The sequence below is a fragment of the Heteronotia binoei genome, chromosome 12 (assembly GCF_032191835.1).
Source record: "Heteronotia binoei isolate CCM8104 ecotype False Entrance Well chromosome 12, APGP_CSIRO_Hbin_v1, whole genome shotgun sequence".
Classification (NCBI taxonomy): domain Eukaryota; kingdom Metazoa; phylum Chordata; class Lepidosauria; order Squamata; family Gekkonidae; genus Heteronotia; species Heteronotia binoei.
This window is the reverse complement of record NC_083234.1, coordinates 40,504,292-40,523,866: the sequence shown is the minus strand read 5'-3', so window position 1 is coordinate 40,523,866 and position 19,575 is coordinate 40,504,292. Positions and strand designations below refer to the sequence as shown.

Genomic DNA, 19,575 nt, shown 5'->3' with positions numbered 1-19,575 from the left:
TAAGGACGTACTAACATAACATCGAGCTGTTCCCTCCCCTTCTTTTCGTGGACAAACCGCATCACGTGTGCTGCTGCTGCTTATGGATTGGCTGCAGCTGTAGAATCCTCCACAGCCCTTTATGTATTAACAGAAGCATTCACAGTGGAGAATCCTAGCACTAGATTCCCCCCCCCCCAAATTCTGAAGTTGCGAAGGGTTTGTGTGTGTGTGTGTGTGTGTGGCAGCTCCCTCCCGGGTGGCGAAGCTGGGATTTCCTCCGCTCTCTTTCCCCTCCCCGGCTGGCGCTTGCAACGGGGACCTGACTGATTCCTGCTGCCAGAGCTCCCCCCCCCCCCGCCCCATTCTCTCCTTCCCCTTCTGTGGCGCGTGTGAAGAGCGAGGTCGCGTCTATTTTCTAACCGAGCGGAATGTAGCCAGGGAGAAGAATGCAGGACTCCAACTTCCCATTTTATACATGGCGATTTTGTGCAGGTCCAGAAATCCTGGTGGCACAGCTGAGGGAGGCATTCCCTTTTTAAAACACACACACATGAACGCTTTGGCCCGCACCGGCACTAGATTCCCCCCCCCCCCAACAATGGTCGTTTTCGCATTATCGAGAAAACGCAACAGCGAAATAACGCAACTAAAGTCAATAATAATAATAAAAAATTCTAACGAAACCAATTGAAGTGGCAATTGAGGCTATTCCAGGAGGGTTTTTTTTTTCTATTTGTTAATTTTGAAATATCGCTATTACGCAAAACTGTGAAGTTTAAAAAAAAAATGGCCGTGCCGGCACTTTGGGGAAGCGCCGCGAAAGGCTGATGATTGGCCAAGGGGGTGGATGGGGTGGGAGGACGGAAAGGGAGAGGGTGCCGCCCACACAGCAGTCAATCCGGCGTGGATGGATTTCCCACAGAAAACTCCGCGGAGTGGATCCGAAGTGGATCCGGAGGTTTTCAAAAACTCCGGAAGGAGGTGGATCTAGATACTCCGGCGTGAAACCCCTGCAGCGCCGGAGCAAACCGCAGCGCCGGAGCAACAGGTGGGAAAACCAGGAAAAGATCCGGAGGTAAATGGGGTGCTACGCCGGAGTAAACGCTAGTGCGAAAATGGCCCATGAGTTTTTGCCTTCAAAACCATGGAGTTTGCCCAAAAAACAAAGTGTTGCTTCATGATGTCCTTGGTGTGATTATATCACACTGAAGTGAGATCATTGCATTGGGGATGTCATGAAACGATGTCCCTGTTTGAGGGTGGGGTTCCCAAAGTCCCCAAAAGCAGGGAAACCCCCACTGGGACCCGGGGACTGCCAATCCTACCAGCCAATGAATGGCCAAGGATCAGCCCTGTCTCACCTAAGTAATGTTAAACTATCACAGATCAGCTATTGTGGTGACAATGTTGGCCATTTCTGCATGGGTTTTCTGCCCTGAGTTCGATGCTTTTGGGAACCTTCCCCCTACTGTTTTCCAATAGCATCTTGGAGCATTCCTTTACCCCCAGTGGTTCCCATGGCTCACGGCCAGCTTCAGGGCACCTGGTGCCTGAGACGAGACCCTGCCCCATTTCCTGGAAGTGCATGTGCATTCTGGTGCTGTGCACTGCACTCACCCATTTGCCTCACTGAGGAGGTGTGGGTGGGGGGGAGGGCCCAACTCAGTGCCCCAAGGGCACGCCTAGGACTGCCTAATGGATGGGATGGCCCTGCCCTGGCTTTTCTTTGATAGTTCTCAAACCTGCTTTGCTTCAAAGTTTTGGGAAAGGTCCCAGTAAAACCTGAATGGCTGCTGTATGGGTATAAAAATTCAGATTTTCTGGTCCACATGGCAACTATTTTCCTTGACCCTGTCCCTTTGGCAACCATTTCCTTCCTCTGCCACAGGGGATTCATTTCTTTAAAAAATTAGCATTAGAATACTGTTATGTTTATATACCATTGTAATAATAGGTGTTGTGGGTTCCCTAAATCCTCAGCTTTCATTTAAAACACACACACAATGTACTAGCACCTTCCCTTGCAGAGGGGTAAGGGGAAAAAAGGCATATCTTTACAAGGAAAGATATGACTTTCTTGACTTCTGATCTTGGATCGTAATAAACTATTGATTGACTGAGAATTACTTTAAGCTGGGAATTCAGAGAACCTGCTACACCTTTTGTTACAATGACATGCTGATATAATGATATTCTAGTGCCTATTTTTTTAAAATTGCAAAAAAAAGGAATTAATGAAATGCTGTCCTTCCTTTCTAGGTTTAGGTTTTTGTAATATATGTTGCATACGAGTGCATTTTATTGGTTTCTTGTACTGACTACTTGTTATTGTGAATCACATAAATGGATTATCAAAAAGCAGCGGTAGTGTAATATCAACTAGAAGTAACTAAATTGTGAAATAGCTTTCTAGTTTTGCAGAATTCTTCCTCAGGCTGGGTAACAGTTGCACTCAAGTAAATAAGATGATAAAAGTAAGAAAGATTTCAAGTAAATAAGATGATAAAAGTAAGAAAGAAAAGTTAGAGAGACAGTACTGGGCTGGATGAATCCATGCCGGTGGTCTTGTGTGGATGTGCATGTAGAAGCTGCTCACAGTTCCAATTCCTTGCATCTCTAGATAAAAGATATTAAGTAACAGGTATTGTAAGTAGGAGGTGTTGCAGACCCTGGTCTGGATAGCCCAGGCTAGCAGATTTCAAAAGCTCAGCAGGTTCAGCCCTGATGGTTTTGGATGTGAGACCACCAAGGAATAATAGGATGGGAGACCACCAAGGGATACCAGGGTTAGTATACAGAGGCAGGTAAGGCAAACCACCCCCAGACCACCTTGAAAACCCTAAGGGGTCACCATTCGTCAGCTGTGACTTGATCGGGGGGAGTACGTAGCAGGATTGTCTTTGCCTGAAAGCAACCCTGGTATTCTTTGGTGGTCTCCTATTCAAATACTAAGTTGGGCCAAACCCTGCTTAGATTCTGAGATCTGATGAGATCAGACTAGCCTGAGCTATCTAGGTCAGGACTTTTAGAGCCCAGCTATTATTTATTTAAATTTATAATCCATTATTTATTTATTTATTTTAAAAACTCATAGTGGTCAAAAGATCTTTGCATCTGTAGGTAAGAAGTTGTTAAATAATTTTGTAGTAGAAGTTGTTAAATAATTTTGTAGTAAGACAATGCAGAAACAAAGTAAAGTCCGGGAAAGTAGTTGGATTAGGACTAAACTAGATGACATGCTTGGAAGGGGAGAGGTAGACTTGGGCTGAAGCCATGACATAACAAGAAAGGGACTAATCCTGTGGTGTCAAACTCATTTGTTATGAGGGCCAGATCTGACATAAATGAGTCCTTGTCTGGCTGGGCTATGTGTGTCATAAAATGTAATGCCAGGTAGCAGAGATATAAACTTTATAAAGCACACAGACAAGCACAATTAAAGATTTAAAAAAAACTTAAAACATGCTTAAAATATTAGCACATGTTGGTCTTAAAGAGACTTTCTTTGTATCTCTCTTGTGTGATCCAGGGAACTGGGCAAAGGAAGCTCTGGCTTTTTCCCACCTTCCCCAGGGGAACACGAGGAACAAGAGCCTCAGCCAATAGAAGGAAATGAGGCTTGGCTCAGTAACTGTGCTGTGCAATTGAGAAAGCCTGGCAAAGCTAGCTATCCTTTCCCTCTCCTCCCCAATGGAGGAGCCTCAGCCAATGGAGAAAATAGAGGCTTTGCTGTAGCTCTGCTGTGCAATTGAGCAAGTCTGGCAAAGCAAACTATGATGCAGAAGGAGGCAAGAGCGAGGGAGAAGGAAGCAGATGACAGCCAGTTGCTTGGGAGCCTGATAACAGCCTTCTGGGGGGCTGATTTGGCCCCCAGGCTTCATGTTTGACATCCCTGGACTAATCCTTCTCACATGACACTTCATCTATCTTGAATGTACTCTTCTCCCCGAGTTGCTATCTTCACTATTGGGGGGAAACACAGGAGCAATATAAGGTAACCTTTATATTTCATTCAACAAGACAAAAAGTACCTTGGGAGGAAGAATGAACAAGGTGAGAAGGAGGTGGGAAAGGCTAATAATCGCTCCTTCACCCACCCCACCCCCTTGATCCAAATCATCCTGTTGCTGCTGTTTGGCTATCAGAAATATGCTGGAGATTCTGTTTCCTAAATATTCTTTTATTTGGCCCTAAATCTGCAACTGGGGAAGTAGGCTTCAAAAGCTACAATGAATCTATTAATCGTTAAGAGCCACAGACTTGTTTTAGTAAGAAGATCAGTAATGAAATATTGACAAAAACTAGCAGAATGAGCAGTTAGAACAGATCATTCTTCTATGGAAGAATGAGTTAAAATTCTTTTGAAGGCACAATCTGAGATTGCCTGCAGGCTAATGGTAATTACTGTGAGATAACTTAATATAGCTAGAAGTAGCCACAAGGAATTCAAGGACATGATTTGAGTGACAGAGTGTGGAGATCATTAACTTTACAAGTCTCTTGCTTACCTTAGCCAGAGCTCAACTTCCAATTGTAAAAGTCAGGAAAGTTTTAAGGATCTCAGAGCTCTGATCCAACTGTCAACAATGACAATATCCCAGGGTCCAAACACAACAAAAGCTAACACAAACATCTACTTTGATAACATTCAGGGCTGTCCCTAGACTGTCTGGTACCCTAAGGAAGGCTTCTTGTGCCCACCCCCCCCCCCCCCCCCGTGCACTGATAATGTCAATGAGTTGCAAAGTTAAAACGCTTGGGGCTCTTTAGCTTGGAGAAACGTCGACTGCGGGGTGACATGATAGAGGTTTACAAGATAATGCATGGGATGGAGAAAGTAGAGAAAGAAGTACTTTTCTCCCTTTCTCACAATACAAGAACTCGTGGGCATTCGATGAAATTGCTGAGCAGTCAGGTTAAAACGGATAAAAGGAAGTACTTCTTCACCCAAAGGGTGATTAACATGTGGAATTCACTTGCCACAGGAGGTGGTGGCGGCCACAAGCATAGCCACCTTCAAGAGGGGGTAGATAAAAATATGGATCAGAGGTCCATCAGTGGCTATTAGCCACAGTGTGTGTGTGTGTGTGTATATATATAATTTTTTTGGCCACTGTGTGACACAGAGTGTTGGACTGGATGGGCCATTGGCCTGATCCAACATGGCTTCTCTTATGTTCTTATGGTGGGCACTCAATTTGGTACCTTCAGAAGGCTGGTGCCCTAGGCAATCTCCTAGTTTGCCTAGTGGCAGGGCTGGCCCTGATAACATTGTGTAAGGTGCTGGACAAATCATAGAAGTGAGTAAATCCATCCCAGGTGGCAGGGTTAGGTGTTGACAGCCCTGGGTTGGGAAATACCTGGAGATTTTGAGGGTGAAGCCTGAGGAGGGCAGGGTTTGAGAAGGTGGGGTGGGGGGGGGAGACTTGGGAAAAATGCCATAGGTTACACCTTCCAATCTCTGTAATGTGTATATCAGTTGTAATAGCAGGAGATTGCAGTGCACTTTAGCAGTTGTTTGCAACTGAATTTTCCTGTGTGAAACAGGAAAACCCAGTTGCAAAGGATTGCACCGAGAGGCCCCTTATAATAAATCCAGCATTGCCCAGGGAGCTTCCATTTGCTCTAGATGGGGAAGATGGGAATGGAGCAAGAAAACACAAGGTTGACTTGTTAGCTCTGAGAAGGGAAAGTAAGGAAAAAAATGATGGTTGAAAGTGCAAAGTGTAAAGGTCCAAAGTTGTTGTTGTACCCGTATCTGCCAATTCTAGTGCTTTCCCATCAGGTCGTGGGGTCAGGGTTGCCAGCGCTAGGTTGGGAAATTCTGGATCTTTCAGTGTGGAGCCTTGGGAGGGCAGAGTGTGGGGAGGGGCAGAAAATGTGGTATAATCATGATGCCATAGAGTCCACTCTCCAAAGCAGCCACTTTCTCTCAGGGAACTGAGCTCTGTAGTCTGGAAATCAGTTGTAATACTGGGAGATCTTTAGGTCTCCCATGGAGGTTGGAAACTGCATGAAGCTGACCTTCATAGCACAGGAGACACTGAGTGAACCAATCTTGGAACTGAGCTGACATATGATCAGTCAGATTTTCTGAGCACCATCTCCAAAGCGCTTCCATTTCATGGAATGGTTGAGGCACTGGCAGGTGTGAATTATGATCAACTGAGAATGCTGGACCTGGGAAGTTTGGTGTCCTATCAAACAGCTGCAAAATGGGGATTTGGCTTGCTTTCACTGGCTGCATTCAAGCTGCTAGACTTTCCTTCAGCCATCCTGAGCAGGAGGATGAGTTCAGCAGCCACCATGAAAGCCACTGAGCCCCCACCTTCAGGGAAACTATACCAAAGCCTTCGTACTTAGGCATCCTTTTGAAATAGGATCCCTACCTTATTTCTGATTGAATTACAAATAGACTGAGCACTGTTGCATGTAGCAAATGCAGACTTTCATAACAAAGCAAACAATTCATTTAATTTTTTTTCTTTAAAAAGGAAGCTCAATGAAGAAACTACCCGGGGTAAAGGTCTATGAAGTAGTATATCCACAAAAAATCCATACATTGCAGAAAAGAGATGTAGAAGGAAGCCAGAACTCTCACCAAAAGGTAAGAAAAGGCTGTCTTTTCTTCCCATCTCCTCACTTTATTTTTGACAGGTGTGGTCAAGGTGCACGTGAGACCCGATTTTTAAATATAAACCTTTAAAAACAAAATCACTGAGATCAAAGACTGATCTCCTTCCTGAAAGTGTACACTCAGGCTGTTGGGCTACAGTCCAGGAGACTAATTTAGTAGCCACTTTGTATACCCAACAGGGTTTATAGTTTTTCATCAGCTGCTTCTCTGGATTTTAGGGTAGCCATTATGGTTGCTAAGTACTGGCCCTGAGTTTGGGACTCATACTCAAAGCAGAGGGCTGCCAGTGCAAGGTAGGGATATTCTTGGAGATTTTGAGGGTGAAGCCTGAGGACGGTGGAGTTTTTGGTGAATTGTTCATTTCTTCAACAAGGGCTGCCCTTAAGGATAGGCTTATCACACACCCAGGGGTTGATCCCCCTGCTGCTGCAATTGCATTTCCACCACAGTGATGTTCATGGTGGGTGGGGGGGCAGGGAAGAAGAAGAAGATATTGGATTTATATCCCGCCCTCCACTCCAAAGAGTCTCAGAGCGGCTCACAATCTCCTTTACCTTCCTCCCCCACAACAGACACCCTGTGAGGTGGGTGGGGCTGGAGAGGGCTCTCACAGCAGCTGCCCTTTCAAGGACAACCTCTGCCAGAGCTCTGGCTGACCCAAGGCCATGCTAGCAGGTGCAAGTGGAGGAGTGGGGAATCAAACCCGGTTCTCCCAGATAAGAGTCCGCACACTTAACCACTACACCAAACTGGCTCTCCAGGGGGGAGTCATCTGATCCTGGAGTTGCATAATTTTTAGGTTATGTAATTTTTAGGTTTATAGGATTTGCGACTCTACTTGAGGATATTTGGAAATTTCAGTTGGTGCCAATTTCAGCAGCCCATCTGTTTTGGGGGGCTAGCCCTTTCACTAGCTGCTTATTTATTTCTGAGTCCAGTTCAAGGCACTGGGGCCTATCTTTAAAATTCTTCATGATCTGGAGCCCAGATGCCTAAAGGATCACTCATGTCTGCATATTCTCATGAGGCATCTCATTCCACTCCAGCAAAGTCTGCTGTCTGTGACCCTCCGGTTAAGGTGTGGTCTGCAATGGCAGGGCTTGGACTTTCTAGGTGGCTGCTCCATGCCTGTGGAGCAGCACCCCAGAAGAGGTCAAGGGTTGCTTTTGCCTTCCTAGCTTTCTGGCCAGAACTATTCTTCAGAGTTTTTGGGACAGTATGAAAGATGTTGCCCATCCTGTGTCTGTGGATGATAACCTCCAGGTGAAGCCTGGACATCTTCCTGAACTACAACTAATCTCTAGACTACAGATATCAGTTCCCCTAGAGAAAATGGCTGCTTTGGAGAGTGGTCTTTGGACAGTAATAGCATTACACCCTCAGAGGTCTGTCCCCTCTACAAACCCCACACTTGTCAGGCTCCCCCCCAAAATCTCTAGGAATTTCCCAGCCCAGAACTGGCAATCATACCTGTGCTGGCAATCTCCAGGGAACTTTTATAGGGTGGAATATGAAGAGGGAGAGTGTTGCTGACATGGTGATGTCACTTCCAGGTGATCACCAGGAAGAAATGTCACCACATCAGTGAAACTCTTAAGAATTCGCCTAACCTCGGTTTTGACTTCCTGTTTGGCTGGAGTGAAAGTTGGCAATGGGAGGCTGGTGACGCAGAAGAAAGAAAAGAGAGTTGCCGTGTATATATGCCCATAAACTGTAGAACCTAGAATGAACTGAGCTGAGGGGGGGCATAGCAGGAAAATAATTCAGCTTGTGAAAATTGAACGTCGTAAAAACAATTGCCTTCAAAGATATTTTGGAGAAAAGACATATTGTTGTGGATTTTTGTGGTTGCGGTTTCTTCATGTAGCTCAAAAAACTGCGAGACTAGACACGAGATCAGTCTAAGCTGTGACAGGAAGTGAAACTAAAAGGGGCTGGACAATAAATCAGAGCCTATAAGGACAACAAGAGCTGTGACATCCGACCTTTGAACTAGGAAGGAATTGAGTCCAAGACTCAGATCAAGAAAGACGAAGAGAGACCTCTCTAGGCTGGAACTGTACCATAGAGAAATAACGATTGCCATTTTAAAAGGGAGAAAAACTGTCAAAATTGTTAAAATTCAATATCTTTGCTCAGGAAGAAGGGAGAAAAACGAAACTAGTCTCATCTGAAAGAACTGGCTCTAAGCTATTGGATTGGATGCTAAATTTTATGTGGGGATTTTTTTAAGGTTTGGTGATTTTTTATATGTCAGTAGAAAGAACAACACGTGCAAGAGCCCAATCATTTGATAAGATGCAGTCTCAATTTGACGCTCTGGAGGCAAAAATGTTAAAAGCTATGGACAAATTGCATTTGGCAATAAAAAAAGATATTAAAAAAGAAGTTGGAGACCTTAAGAAGGAGATAGAGAATTTTAAGGAAGAGACTCAAAATAAAGTGAAAGAGGTAGAGATGAAAGTGGATACACAGGCCTCTGCCTTGCTAAAAATTCAAGAAAAGGTCATAATACACGACTGTAAGTTGCTGGAGTCACAAGTGCGTCTAAGAGGGGTACCTGAAAAAGAAGATACAGACTTAAAAGGCTATATGGTGGATATCATCACTGAGTACATAGAAGAAGACCCTGACAGATTTAAGAGTATGTTGGAGGGTGCCTACAGAGTCAACTCAGTTTATGCGAAAAATAAAGGTCTGCCAAGAGACATCGTCATAAGATTAAGATCAAAAGAGGTGGCAGAGAAAATTTTGAGGAAAGGGTACCAAAAAGCCTGGGCAATAGAAGGGAGCAGAGTTAAAATAATGAAAGAGCTACCAAGAGAAGTGATCAGCGATAGGAAAAAGTACAAGAAGCTAACCGATCAGTTGCGTGCAGAGGGCACAAGATATAGATGGATAATACCAGAGGGTCTTGGATTTGAACAAAATGGCAAAAGGATTACAATAAGAAGCGAACAAGAGATGCATAGCTTTTTTGAAGAAAATAAAGAACCAACATCATAATGGAGTACAAATTACTATCTTGGAATATAAATGGACTAAATTCACCACAGAAAAGAAGGAGAACATTTCATTGGATTAAAAAGCAAAAATGTAATATAATTTGTTTACAGGAAGTTCATATACAACGCAAGGACAGTAAATTTTTGTGGAATAGAAATTTGGGGTTGGAATTTTTTTCACTAGCAGAGCAAAAGAAAAGAGGGGTGGTTTTTTACATTAAAGAACAACTTGACCCAAAATTAATCTTTAAAGACAAAGAAGGAAGATATATTGCTGTTGAGGTGACGATAGAGGCGAAAAAAACGTTACTACTAGGACTCTATGCACCCAATGGAGCGAAAGACAAATTCTTTAAAGACATAAATAGACAAATGGACGAAGAGACTTATGACCAGGTATTGATGATGGGCGATTTTAATGGGACAATACAAAACAACCTTGACAGATCAAGTCCAAAGAAGAATGATAAAGAAGGGAAGCTGCCCAATTCTTTCTTTGAGTTGATTAAACAGGAAAATCTAGAAGACATTTGGAGAAAGTTCAACCCTGAGGTAAGAGACTATACATTTTTCTCAGCAAGGCATAATTCTTTTTCCAGAATTGACATGTTGTGGGGTTCCCAAAGCTTGGGCCTCATAACAAAAAAAATTGAGATTCTTCCAAAGGTTTGGGCGGACCATAATCCAATATGCTGGTCAACAAAATTGCAAAGAAAATCAAGAAGATGGAGAATTAATGAGGATTTACTACAAAATAAAGACACTGTATCATTCTTAGAAAAGGAGACTGCAGCATTCTTCCAAATAAATGAAACGGATGATATGGAATATCCAACAGTATGGGACACTTATAAAGCAGTAATGAGGGGTATATTAATCACATTGAATAATAAAGACAAAAGAGCAAGAGAAGAAAGGCTGTCAGCACTGCAAAATGAAATAGATAAAAAAGAAAAGGACTTAAAAAAAAGACCAGGGAAGAAAAAATTAATAAAAGAAATTACGATATTACAATCCCAAGTGAAACATTTGCTGAATAAAGAACTAGAATGGAATTTAAAAAATTTGAAACAGAAATCGTTTGAAAGTGCAAACAAACCTGGTAAATACCTGGCCTGGCAATTAAAAAAAAGGAAAGAAAATAAGACTATAAATAAAATCATGGCAAATGGGAAAACAGTAGTGGATCAAGAAGGAATTAAAAGAGAATTCTTTAAATACTATGCAAATTTATTCAAGGGTGTGAATGTAAGTAAAGAAAAAGTGGAAGAGTATCTACGAAACATTCAGGTGGCACCTTTGACGGAACATATGAAAAAGATATTAAATGACCCAATAGAGAAAATTGAAATAGAAGCAGCAATAAAAGCAATGCAAGAGGGTAAAGCTCCAGGGCCAGATGGATTCACGTCAAAATTTTACAAATCTCTTAAGGATGAATTAACACCCAAACTGTTGAAGTTGTTAAACACGATAAGAGAAGAAGGGAAAATCCCAAAGACCTGGAGGGAAGCTGTAATCTCTCTGATTCCAAAGGAAGATAAAGATAGCACAAATGTAAAAAATTATAGACCAATCTCATTGTTGAATAATGACTATAAGATCTATACAAGAATTTTAGCAGAGCGACTGAAACAATACCTGACCAACTTTATAAACAAAGACCAAGCGGGATTTCTTCCTAAAAGACAAATAAGGGACAATGTAAGAGCTGTTATTAATGTTGTGGAATACTATGAAAAGCACCCGGAAAAAGAAGTGGCCTTATTTTTTGTTGACGCAGAGAAAGCCTTCGACAACTTAAATTGGGACTTTATGTTTGCGGTAATGGAAAAAATTAATTTAGGGGAACAATTTATAAAAATGACAAGAGCAATATATACAGATCAGCATGCAAAATTGTGTATAAATGCAGACCTTACCAAAGAATTGAAAGTGAGTAAAGGAACAAGGCAAGGATGCCCGCTATCACCATTGTTGTTTATAATGACTCTTGAAATTTTGTTACAACAAATTCAAAAAGATGAAAAAATAGAAGGTCTAAAAATTAGAAGATTCTCTTATAAATATAAAGCTTTTGCAGATGATATAGTGTTCATAATGGAGAATCCGGTTCAAGTGTCACCACTGCTGTTAGCTAAGATAAAAGAGTACGGAGAACTAGCAGGATTATACATAAATAAGGAGAAATCGAAATTCCTCTGTAAAAACATGCAACCAAATAAAACAAAAGAACTACAAAAGGTGACAGGTTGTGAAGTCACAACCAAAGTTAGGTACCTTGGAATAGAGATAACAATGAAGAACATTGATTTATACAAAAACAATTATGAAAAACTGTGGTGTAAGATGGACAAAGATTTGATGAAATGGAATAAACTCAACTTGTCCTTACTGGGCAGGATAGCTGCAATCAAAATGAATATTTTGCCAAGGATAATGTATTTGTTTCAAACCATCCCGATTGTAAAAGAAGCAAAACAATTCAACAAATGGCAAAGGAAAATCTCTGATTTCATTTGGGCCGGAAAGAAACCAAGGATTAAGATGAAGATCTTAACGGATGCCAAAGAGAGAGGAGGTTTTCAACTTCCCGATCTAAGACTATACCACGATGCAGTTTGTTTGACATGGATAAAAGATTGGATAATGCTGTTAGACAAAAAACCTCTGTGGTTAGAAGCTCACGGAAATAGATTCGGCTGGCATGCATACATGTACTATGGGAAGAATAAAATGGATGGTTTTTTCTCTCACCACTATGTCAGAAATACATTACTAAATACTTGGATAAAATACAAGAAATACGGGGACGAGAGAAAACCATTATGGATAGTGCCAGCAGAAGTAATAAAAATAACAGCCGATTCTGAAGAAAAAAGAGAAATGTCATATAACCAACTGCTTAAGATTCAAGGAGACAAAATTGAATTAAAAACCTCAGAAGAGCTAAATAACAATTATGACTGGTTTCAAATGCAACAAATTAAAAGTTTGATGGAAAATGACATAAAATCAGAGGGGATTAGACGAGAACAAACAGAACTGGAAAGAGTCCTGTTAGGTGACAATGAAAAATTGATATCAAAAGTATATAAGTTATTATTGAAATGGTCTACAGAAGAAGAAGTAGTAAAGTCTCAAATGGTCAAATGGGCAATTAATGTGAATAGAGAAATACAAATGGAAACATGGGAGCACCTCTGGAAGAACTCAATGAAGATATCAACTTGTCAAAGCATTAAGGAGAACTGTTTTAAAATGATGTATAGGTGGTATATGACTCCGAAAAAATTGGCTAAGATAAGTAAGAAAATGTCGGATAGATGTTGGAAATGTAAAAAACATAAAGGTTCTTTCTTCCATATGTGGTGGACATGTGAAAGAGCGAAAGAATTCTGGAAGATGATACAACAAGAAATCACCAAAATTTTGGGCTATGATTTTAAGAAAATTGCAGAGACGTTTTTACTTGGATTACAATTAGAAAAATACCCAAAAGAAGACAGGACTTTAATTTGGTACCTGTTATCAGCTGCTAGGACTTTGTACGCGCAGCTTTGGAAGCAAGAAAAAATACCAGAGAAATGGGAATGGACCATGAAAGTTTTATCGTGGTGTGAAATGGACAAATTAACCAGAACACTAAGAGACTATGATTTAGAGATATTCAAAAGGGAGTGGAGAAAATTTAAAGGATATATGGAGAAAACTTGGAAAGTAAAGAAATATTGGACATTTTTTTAGTTGTAAGAATATATATATGGAACTTTGAGCAGTCAGAAGTGCCTTTAGTATGGATTTGAACTTATAACCTCGGGGAAGTCAACATTGGAGGGAGGGGGGATGGAAATGTCATATGGGTTAATGTGAAAAAAGAAAAAATTAAGGAATAGATAAGCTTTGTAACCATATGCTACCAATAAATTGTTTAAAACCAAAGAATTCGCCTAACCTCTATAGTAAAGGTCATAGAGATTGAAGAAATTCCTATCCTCAATTGCAGCAATAGAAAGTAGTATTCCTGCATCCATGATTTCAGAAATAACAGGAAGGTTGTACACAAAAGCATCAAAACAAGCCCAGAGGCAAATAACCACAAAAAAGCTGCATAGTATTTGTAACACTCAATGACAGAACTTAGAATGTCTTACATATGCTGACTCCCTAAACACCTTCAATTTGAGCACTATACATCGAGCTACCACTTCCAATATTTCAAAGTCTCAATAAAAACTTAATAAAGGCAGTCCTTGTCCAAGTAGGATACAGACTTTGTGGTTGTTTGCCTCTGGGCTTGTTTCGATGCATCCATGATTTCAGCATCCTTCCCCCAGTTTTTTCCAACAACTCAGTCGCTTGACAGTGACTGAAAGCATGCAAGTCCTGAGGGTTCCACACTGCAGGTGGTCAACTGGCAGCCCAAAGTCTGAGTCTGGGCCAAAGGGAATATTTTCTGGCAGTGCACAGAGTACATTTTAGAGGGGTGATTTTAATGTAACTTCAATGTCTTTTATTGTTTAAATGTTTTAATTATGTGATTTTAATACAGTTTTAATAGCATTTTTATTATTATTTCCTTTCTTGGCTTCTGAATTTGTCAGAAGAATGGCAGACATATAAATATCTTAGATACATGATATATATAAAAACCACACCGTTGTGACTACACACACACACACTACATCATAGATGCCATGTAGTACAATTCCTGGTGGTGTTTGGAAGTATTACCATTTGTGCTGTTATTTAGCATTGCCATCTCTGGGTTGGGAAATTCCTAAAGACTTGGGGGTGGAGCCAGAGAAAGCAGGGTTTTGGGAGGTAAGTGACTCAGCAAGGCATAATGCTAGGGATGCCAGCCTGGGACCTTGGGATCCCCCAGAATTATAGCTCATGTGCAGAATACAGAGATCAGTTTCCCTGGAGAAAATGGATGGTTTGAAGGGTGGACTCTATGGCATTATACCCCACTGATGTCTGTGTCCTCCCCAGGCTCCATCCCCATATCTCCAGGAGTTTCCCAACCTGGATCTGGCAGCCCTACCCCCCCACCCCCCCCACTGGCAGGCAGGGGAGGCCTGGCAACTCTACTTTATAATCAGATTTATTGAATGTGTTTGAAGGAGGAGTTAGAGAAGTATTCCTGCTGGCTTGGCACTTGTAGACTGCCCATGGAATTGGGGATGCTTCTTTTTGTAGGAGCCTGATGAAGTGGCAGAGTCCATGAGCGTATATATTTACATTCTAACTACCATATTTTATACCATCCTTCCTCCAAGGATCTCACAACACTGTACATGACTGGCTCTCCATTTGATCCCGATAAGAACCCTGTGAGGTATGGTGGGTGAAACACAGTGTCTAGTCCAGGGCTGTCCAGTGAGCTTGATGGCTAAAGTGGAAATGTAAACCCTGGTTAGACCCAGACCCAGTCCAGCACCCTAAATGTTACACCAGAGATCAGAAATTATGCTGGATGCAGATGGGAGACAACAGGTCCAATCCTCTTCCCTTTTCCAAGTGCATTCTTTCAGTCTGTTCAATTGTGACATCTGCACAGGAGTTAACTTGTTCAAAATATGTAGTAATTATTTTGATTTACTTTTTTTTTTACACATGTAAGCAACCATTACTCATTGACATTAATACTCTTAAATATAGGTCAAGTATGAAGATGCTGTACAGTATGAGATTAAAGTGAACGGAACAAAAGTGGTCCTTCACCTAGAAAAAAATAAGTAAGTTCCAAGAGCATCCCAAATTTTTACTGGCAGAAATTATGCTTGTTAAGCTCATTCCTATGCTAATATCTCTTTTCTACTGGTAATGTTACTGTAAATAGGCTTTCATTTTAATAGCATTTCATTTTAATAGAATAATTCTTTTTATTAACTCTGCACCAGCCTGCCCATGACTGAATCATAATCCAAAAAAGCAAATGTGGTAAACATATTTAAGAGAAATGTAACTGTCCTATGATACGTTACTAATGAATGAAAACATACCTCAGCAGCTTCAGTGTATAAAATGACACCTATGCACCACATGATGTTTTAGGGCTCCCATTATATGACACTTTTCCTATTCATGTGCATCCTTTCACTTACATGTATCTGATACAGAGATAAGGAACATTTGCTACCTGCTCTGAAATTTAATTTCTGGACACTTCCTAAGAAAAGAACTGAAGATTGGCAGTATTAACAACTGACAGAATATTTTAATGATGTATTCGCCAAATAGGGGACAATAGAAATCTCCAAATGCATGATTGATTGTATTTTTTTTTAATAGATGGTGACATTTAAGTTTTGTTACCAGTTTGAGTGTGTGGGTAGCTGATGCTTTTTGTGAATTGATGGCTTCAGTATATCAAGATCCCATCCTGGGGAAACAAATGATCAGGTTGATGGGTTTGTTGGCCAGAACTATGGAGATTTCTGTTGCCTCCCTTTTCTTGAGCCTGCCTAGGCGGGGAGGGCGGGATACAAATAAATTTTTTTACTTACTTACTACTTACTTGTTACATATAAGTGGAATGTAATTATCTCATTTGGAAAGACTGTGGAAATTTTTCTGGAAGGCTATTGAGTCTGATTTATTCCTTCTTTGAAGGTGACATTTACTCATAAGTTCACACATTGGCTTGCAAACAACGAATGGCCTTTGAAGATGGCTGAAGATTATTTCATATAAGGACATATTTTCTTCCTGTAAATGCTTTCTGTAAACTTTATAGGTGATTAGTAGCCTACTTATTTATATTAGATTTGCTATATTTTGATAGCAGTATGATGATAGATTAAATTTTTGCAATACAAATTAGATTACAAAATCATTTATGAATGTTGTAATTTCTTAGTAATTGGTGTTTGTAGCAGCCAGTGGCTTTCCCCTCACATTCTATCTCTTATTGCATTCCCTCCCCGTGGTGGCTGGAGATTTCTCAGAATTCTGGTTGGTCACCGGACTACAGAGATCACTTCCCATGGAGAAAATTACTCCTCTGAAGGATGGCTCGTATAACATAAGAACATAAGAGAAGCCATGTTGGATCAGGCCAATGGCCCATCCAGTCCAACACTCTGTCACACAGTGGCCAAATAAATAAATAAATACACACACACGCACACACACACACTGTGGCTAATAGCCACTGATGGACCTCTGCTCCATATTTTTATCTAACCCCCTCTTGAAGCTGTCTATGCTTGTAGCCACCACCACCTCCTGTGGCAGTGAATTCCACATGTTAATCACCCTTTGGGTGAAGAAGTACTTCCTTCTATCCATTTTAACCTGACTGCTCAGCAATTTCACTGAGTGCCTACGAGTTCTTGTATTGTGAGAAAGGGAGAAAAGTATAATCTTGTAAACCTCTATCATGTCACCCCGCAGTCAACGTTTCTCCAAGCTAAAGAGCCCCAAGCATTTTAACCTTTCTTCATAGGGAAAGTGTTCCAAACCTTTAATCATTCTAGTTGCCCTTTTCTGCACTTTTTCCAATGCTGTAATATCCTTTTTGAGGTGTGGTGACCAGAATTGTACACAGTATTGCAAATGAGACCACACCATCGATTTATACAGGGGCATTATGATACTGGCTGATTTGTTTTCAATTCCCTTCCTAATAATTCCCAGCATGGTGTTGGTCTTTTTTATTGCAATCGCACTCTGTCTTGACATTTTCAGTGAGTTATCTACCACGACTCCAAGATCTCTCTCTTGTTCAGTCTCTGCCAGTTCACATTATAACCTCCCAAAGTTCCTCTCCCTCCAAACCCTTTCTTCAGTTCTTTTCCCCATGCTCCACTCCCCCAAATCTCCAGGTATTTTCCAACCCAGAGCTGGCAACCCTACTTAAACATGATATTGCATTTGCTGTTCTAAGAGTTCCCACATTATTTTGGAAAACCATGACAGGAAAATACTTCAAAAATTATCTCAAGACCTTTTTACAAGTCTTCTCACCTAACTTACCTCATTGGGTTGTTTTGATGATAAAATGGAAAGAGGGGAAATAATATATGCCGTCTTTGTTGAAAGGGCCAATATAAAAATGTGGTGATTGGAAAGTTGTACAAAATGTATCCACATTAACTCTATCTCCTTATTCAGGGCCTTGCAAAAAAGCAGCATTACCAGTTGCCTAGATAGTCCCTCACAGCGGAGCATTTATAATCTGCTAACATGAACTGTAAACTAAGATATAAATAAGATAATGAGAAGTACAATTGCTGCTTGGCCAGTATCCATATAATAACTAACCAGCTCAACAGGCTTTCTTGGTCCCTTGGATTGGCCAGGGCATCACGTTTTATTAAGTAATTTATTAAGTAATTCAGATTCAAAGAACGGGCCTGCCTTGAAATGATGTCTTGGATACAAACAAGCTTGCCTTGTCTGGCCAGCTTGCGCTGTTGTAGTCAAAAGGGAGTCAGCTGCAAGATTAACAGCCTGGCCGAGTGAAGTTTGGTTAATACAGGGGTTAGGAATCAGGAAGTAGTTGGTTCAGACCCGCAGTGTTTTAGTCAGGTTGGCTTTTGCAGCTTTTCATTTTTATTGAAAAGAATCACCCGAACATTCCTATATTTATCTCTACATTTGTCACTATCAAGCTTTTTAAGAAGAGGATTTGGTAAAAAGCAAAACAAACTGTTCTGGGGATTGTGAGAAGTAGGTTTCTTAATGATGTTATGAGAGTTAGGCAACCAGTGGTTCTTCTTGAAGTTTGCAGAAGACACCCCTCACCTTGAGCTGAGCCATGAAGAAGATCAGGTGTGTTCAGTCTGAATGTGATGAGAGCAATTTCAGAATGACCTCACTGCTCATATAAACGTTATATCATACATGTTGACCTTAAAATACTACAATTATTTCTAGTGATAAACCACTAAGTAACAAGCCCACGAGGTATCAGAGTGTTTTTAAAAATTTGTTACTTGCTTCTCTTTTTGCTTCATTGTATATCATGCAGAAACTTATATTCATACCCCTTTCCTTTATTTTTCTGATTCTAAAAACAGAGGTACAGTATCATTGGCAAAGGATGACTGCAGGCATAGCGTGTAATTATCTTTGGTTCAGATTAATTTTGCCTTGAATAACAAAACCATTGTATTCTTTCCAGGGATCTTTTTTCCAAAGACTACACTGAGACTCATTACTCCCACAACGGCACAGAAATCACAACCAGCCCTCAAACTGAGGTAAAGTTCAGAAAATTTTCTATCCTAAAGGAAGTCATATGTGTGTGTATTAAAAATGGTGTCTGCATTTCTTGTCCTTGAAGTTTCAATATCAAAACACTCATTCCAATTTCTTCTTTGTATCATATGTTCCATACCCTGGATCATTTCCTGGATCAGGGACTTTTTTTCTGGGGGAACGTAGTGGAACAGAGTTCTGAAACCTCTTTGTGGAAACAAGATTCTCAAAAAACGTTTAAAAGTTAATGCGGGGGACACATGTGTTACTCCTTCATTTCCCTCTAGAGTGTTCTGGCACCTCTTTTTCCAGAAAAAAACCCCTGCCTGGATCCAAATTGTTCTTTTAGCGCACACTTTGTTGCACATTTGCAGCTGATATGTAGGTATGAGTGATTGTTTTCTGTTTTGCTTCAATGTGTAGGTTTCTTTGTGTTATGTTTGCATGTTGCATCTTTTTAACACACACTTTTTGTCTCATACATATAAGAATAATTTTGGGGTTTTGGAACACAATTTACGTGGGATCAGTTTGGGTGGAAAGAACTGAAAATAAGTGGAAAATAATTACTGACTTGATTCACACAAGTGAGAAAGCAAAATGAAAGTGGGGGGGTTGAGGGCTGAAATTAGAGGGCTCAGAAATTCAAATACATTCCTACAGAAAGGCCAAATATTTTACCACACATCCTCGTGCACATTTTACCTCCAAATTGTTTAGGCTTTTCAAGTTTCTGCAAGG

General features: G+C 40.8%; 1 protein-coding gene across 1 annotated transcript in view; it reads left to right on the top strand.

The window, feature by feature from the left end:
* LOC132580143 (zinc metalloproteinase-disintegrin-like NaMP) overlaps positions 1 to 19,575 on the top strand; it is a 74,863-nt gene that overhangs the window by 13,881 nt on the left and 41,407 nt on the right. The window contains exons 2-4 of the mRNA XM_060250810.1: positions 6,477 to 6,589; positions 15,289 to 15,365; positions 18,758 to 18,836. Coding sequence (XP_060106793.1) covers positions 6,477 to 6,589; positions 15,289 to 15,365; positions 18,758 to 18,836 — 269 coding nt within the window. The remainder of the gene's footprint in view (positions 1 to 6,476; positions 6,590 to 15,288; positions 15,366 to 18,757; positions 18,837 to 19,575) is intronic.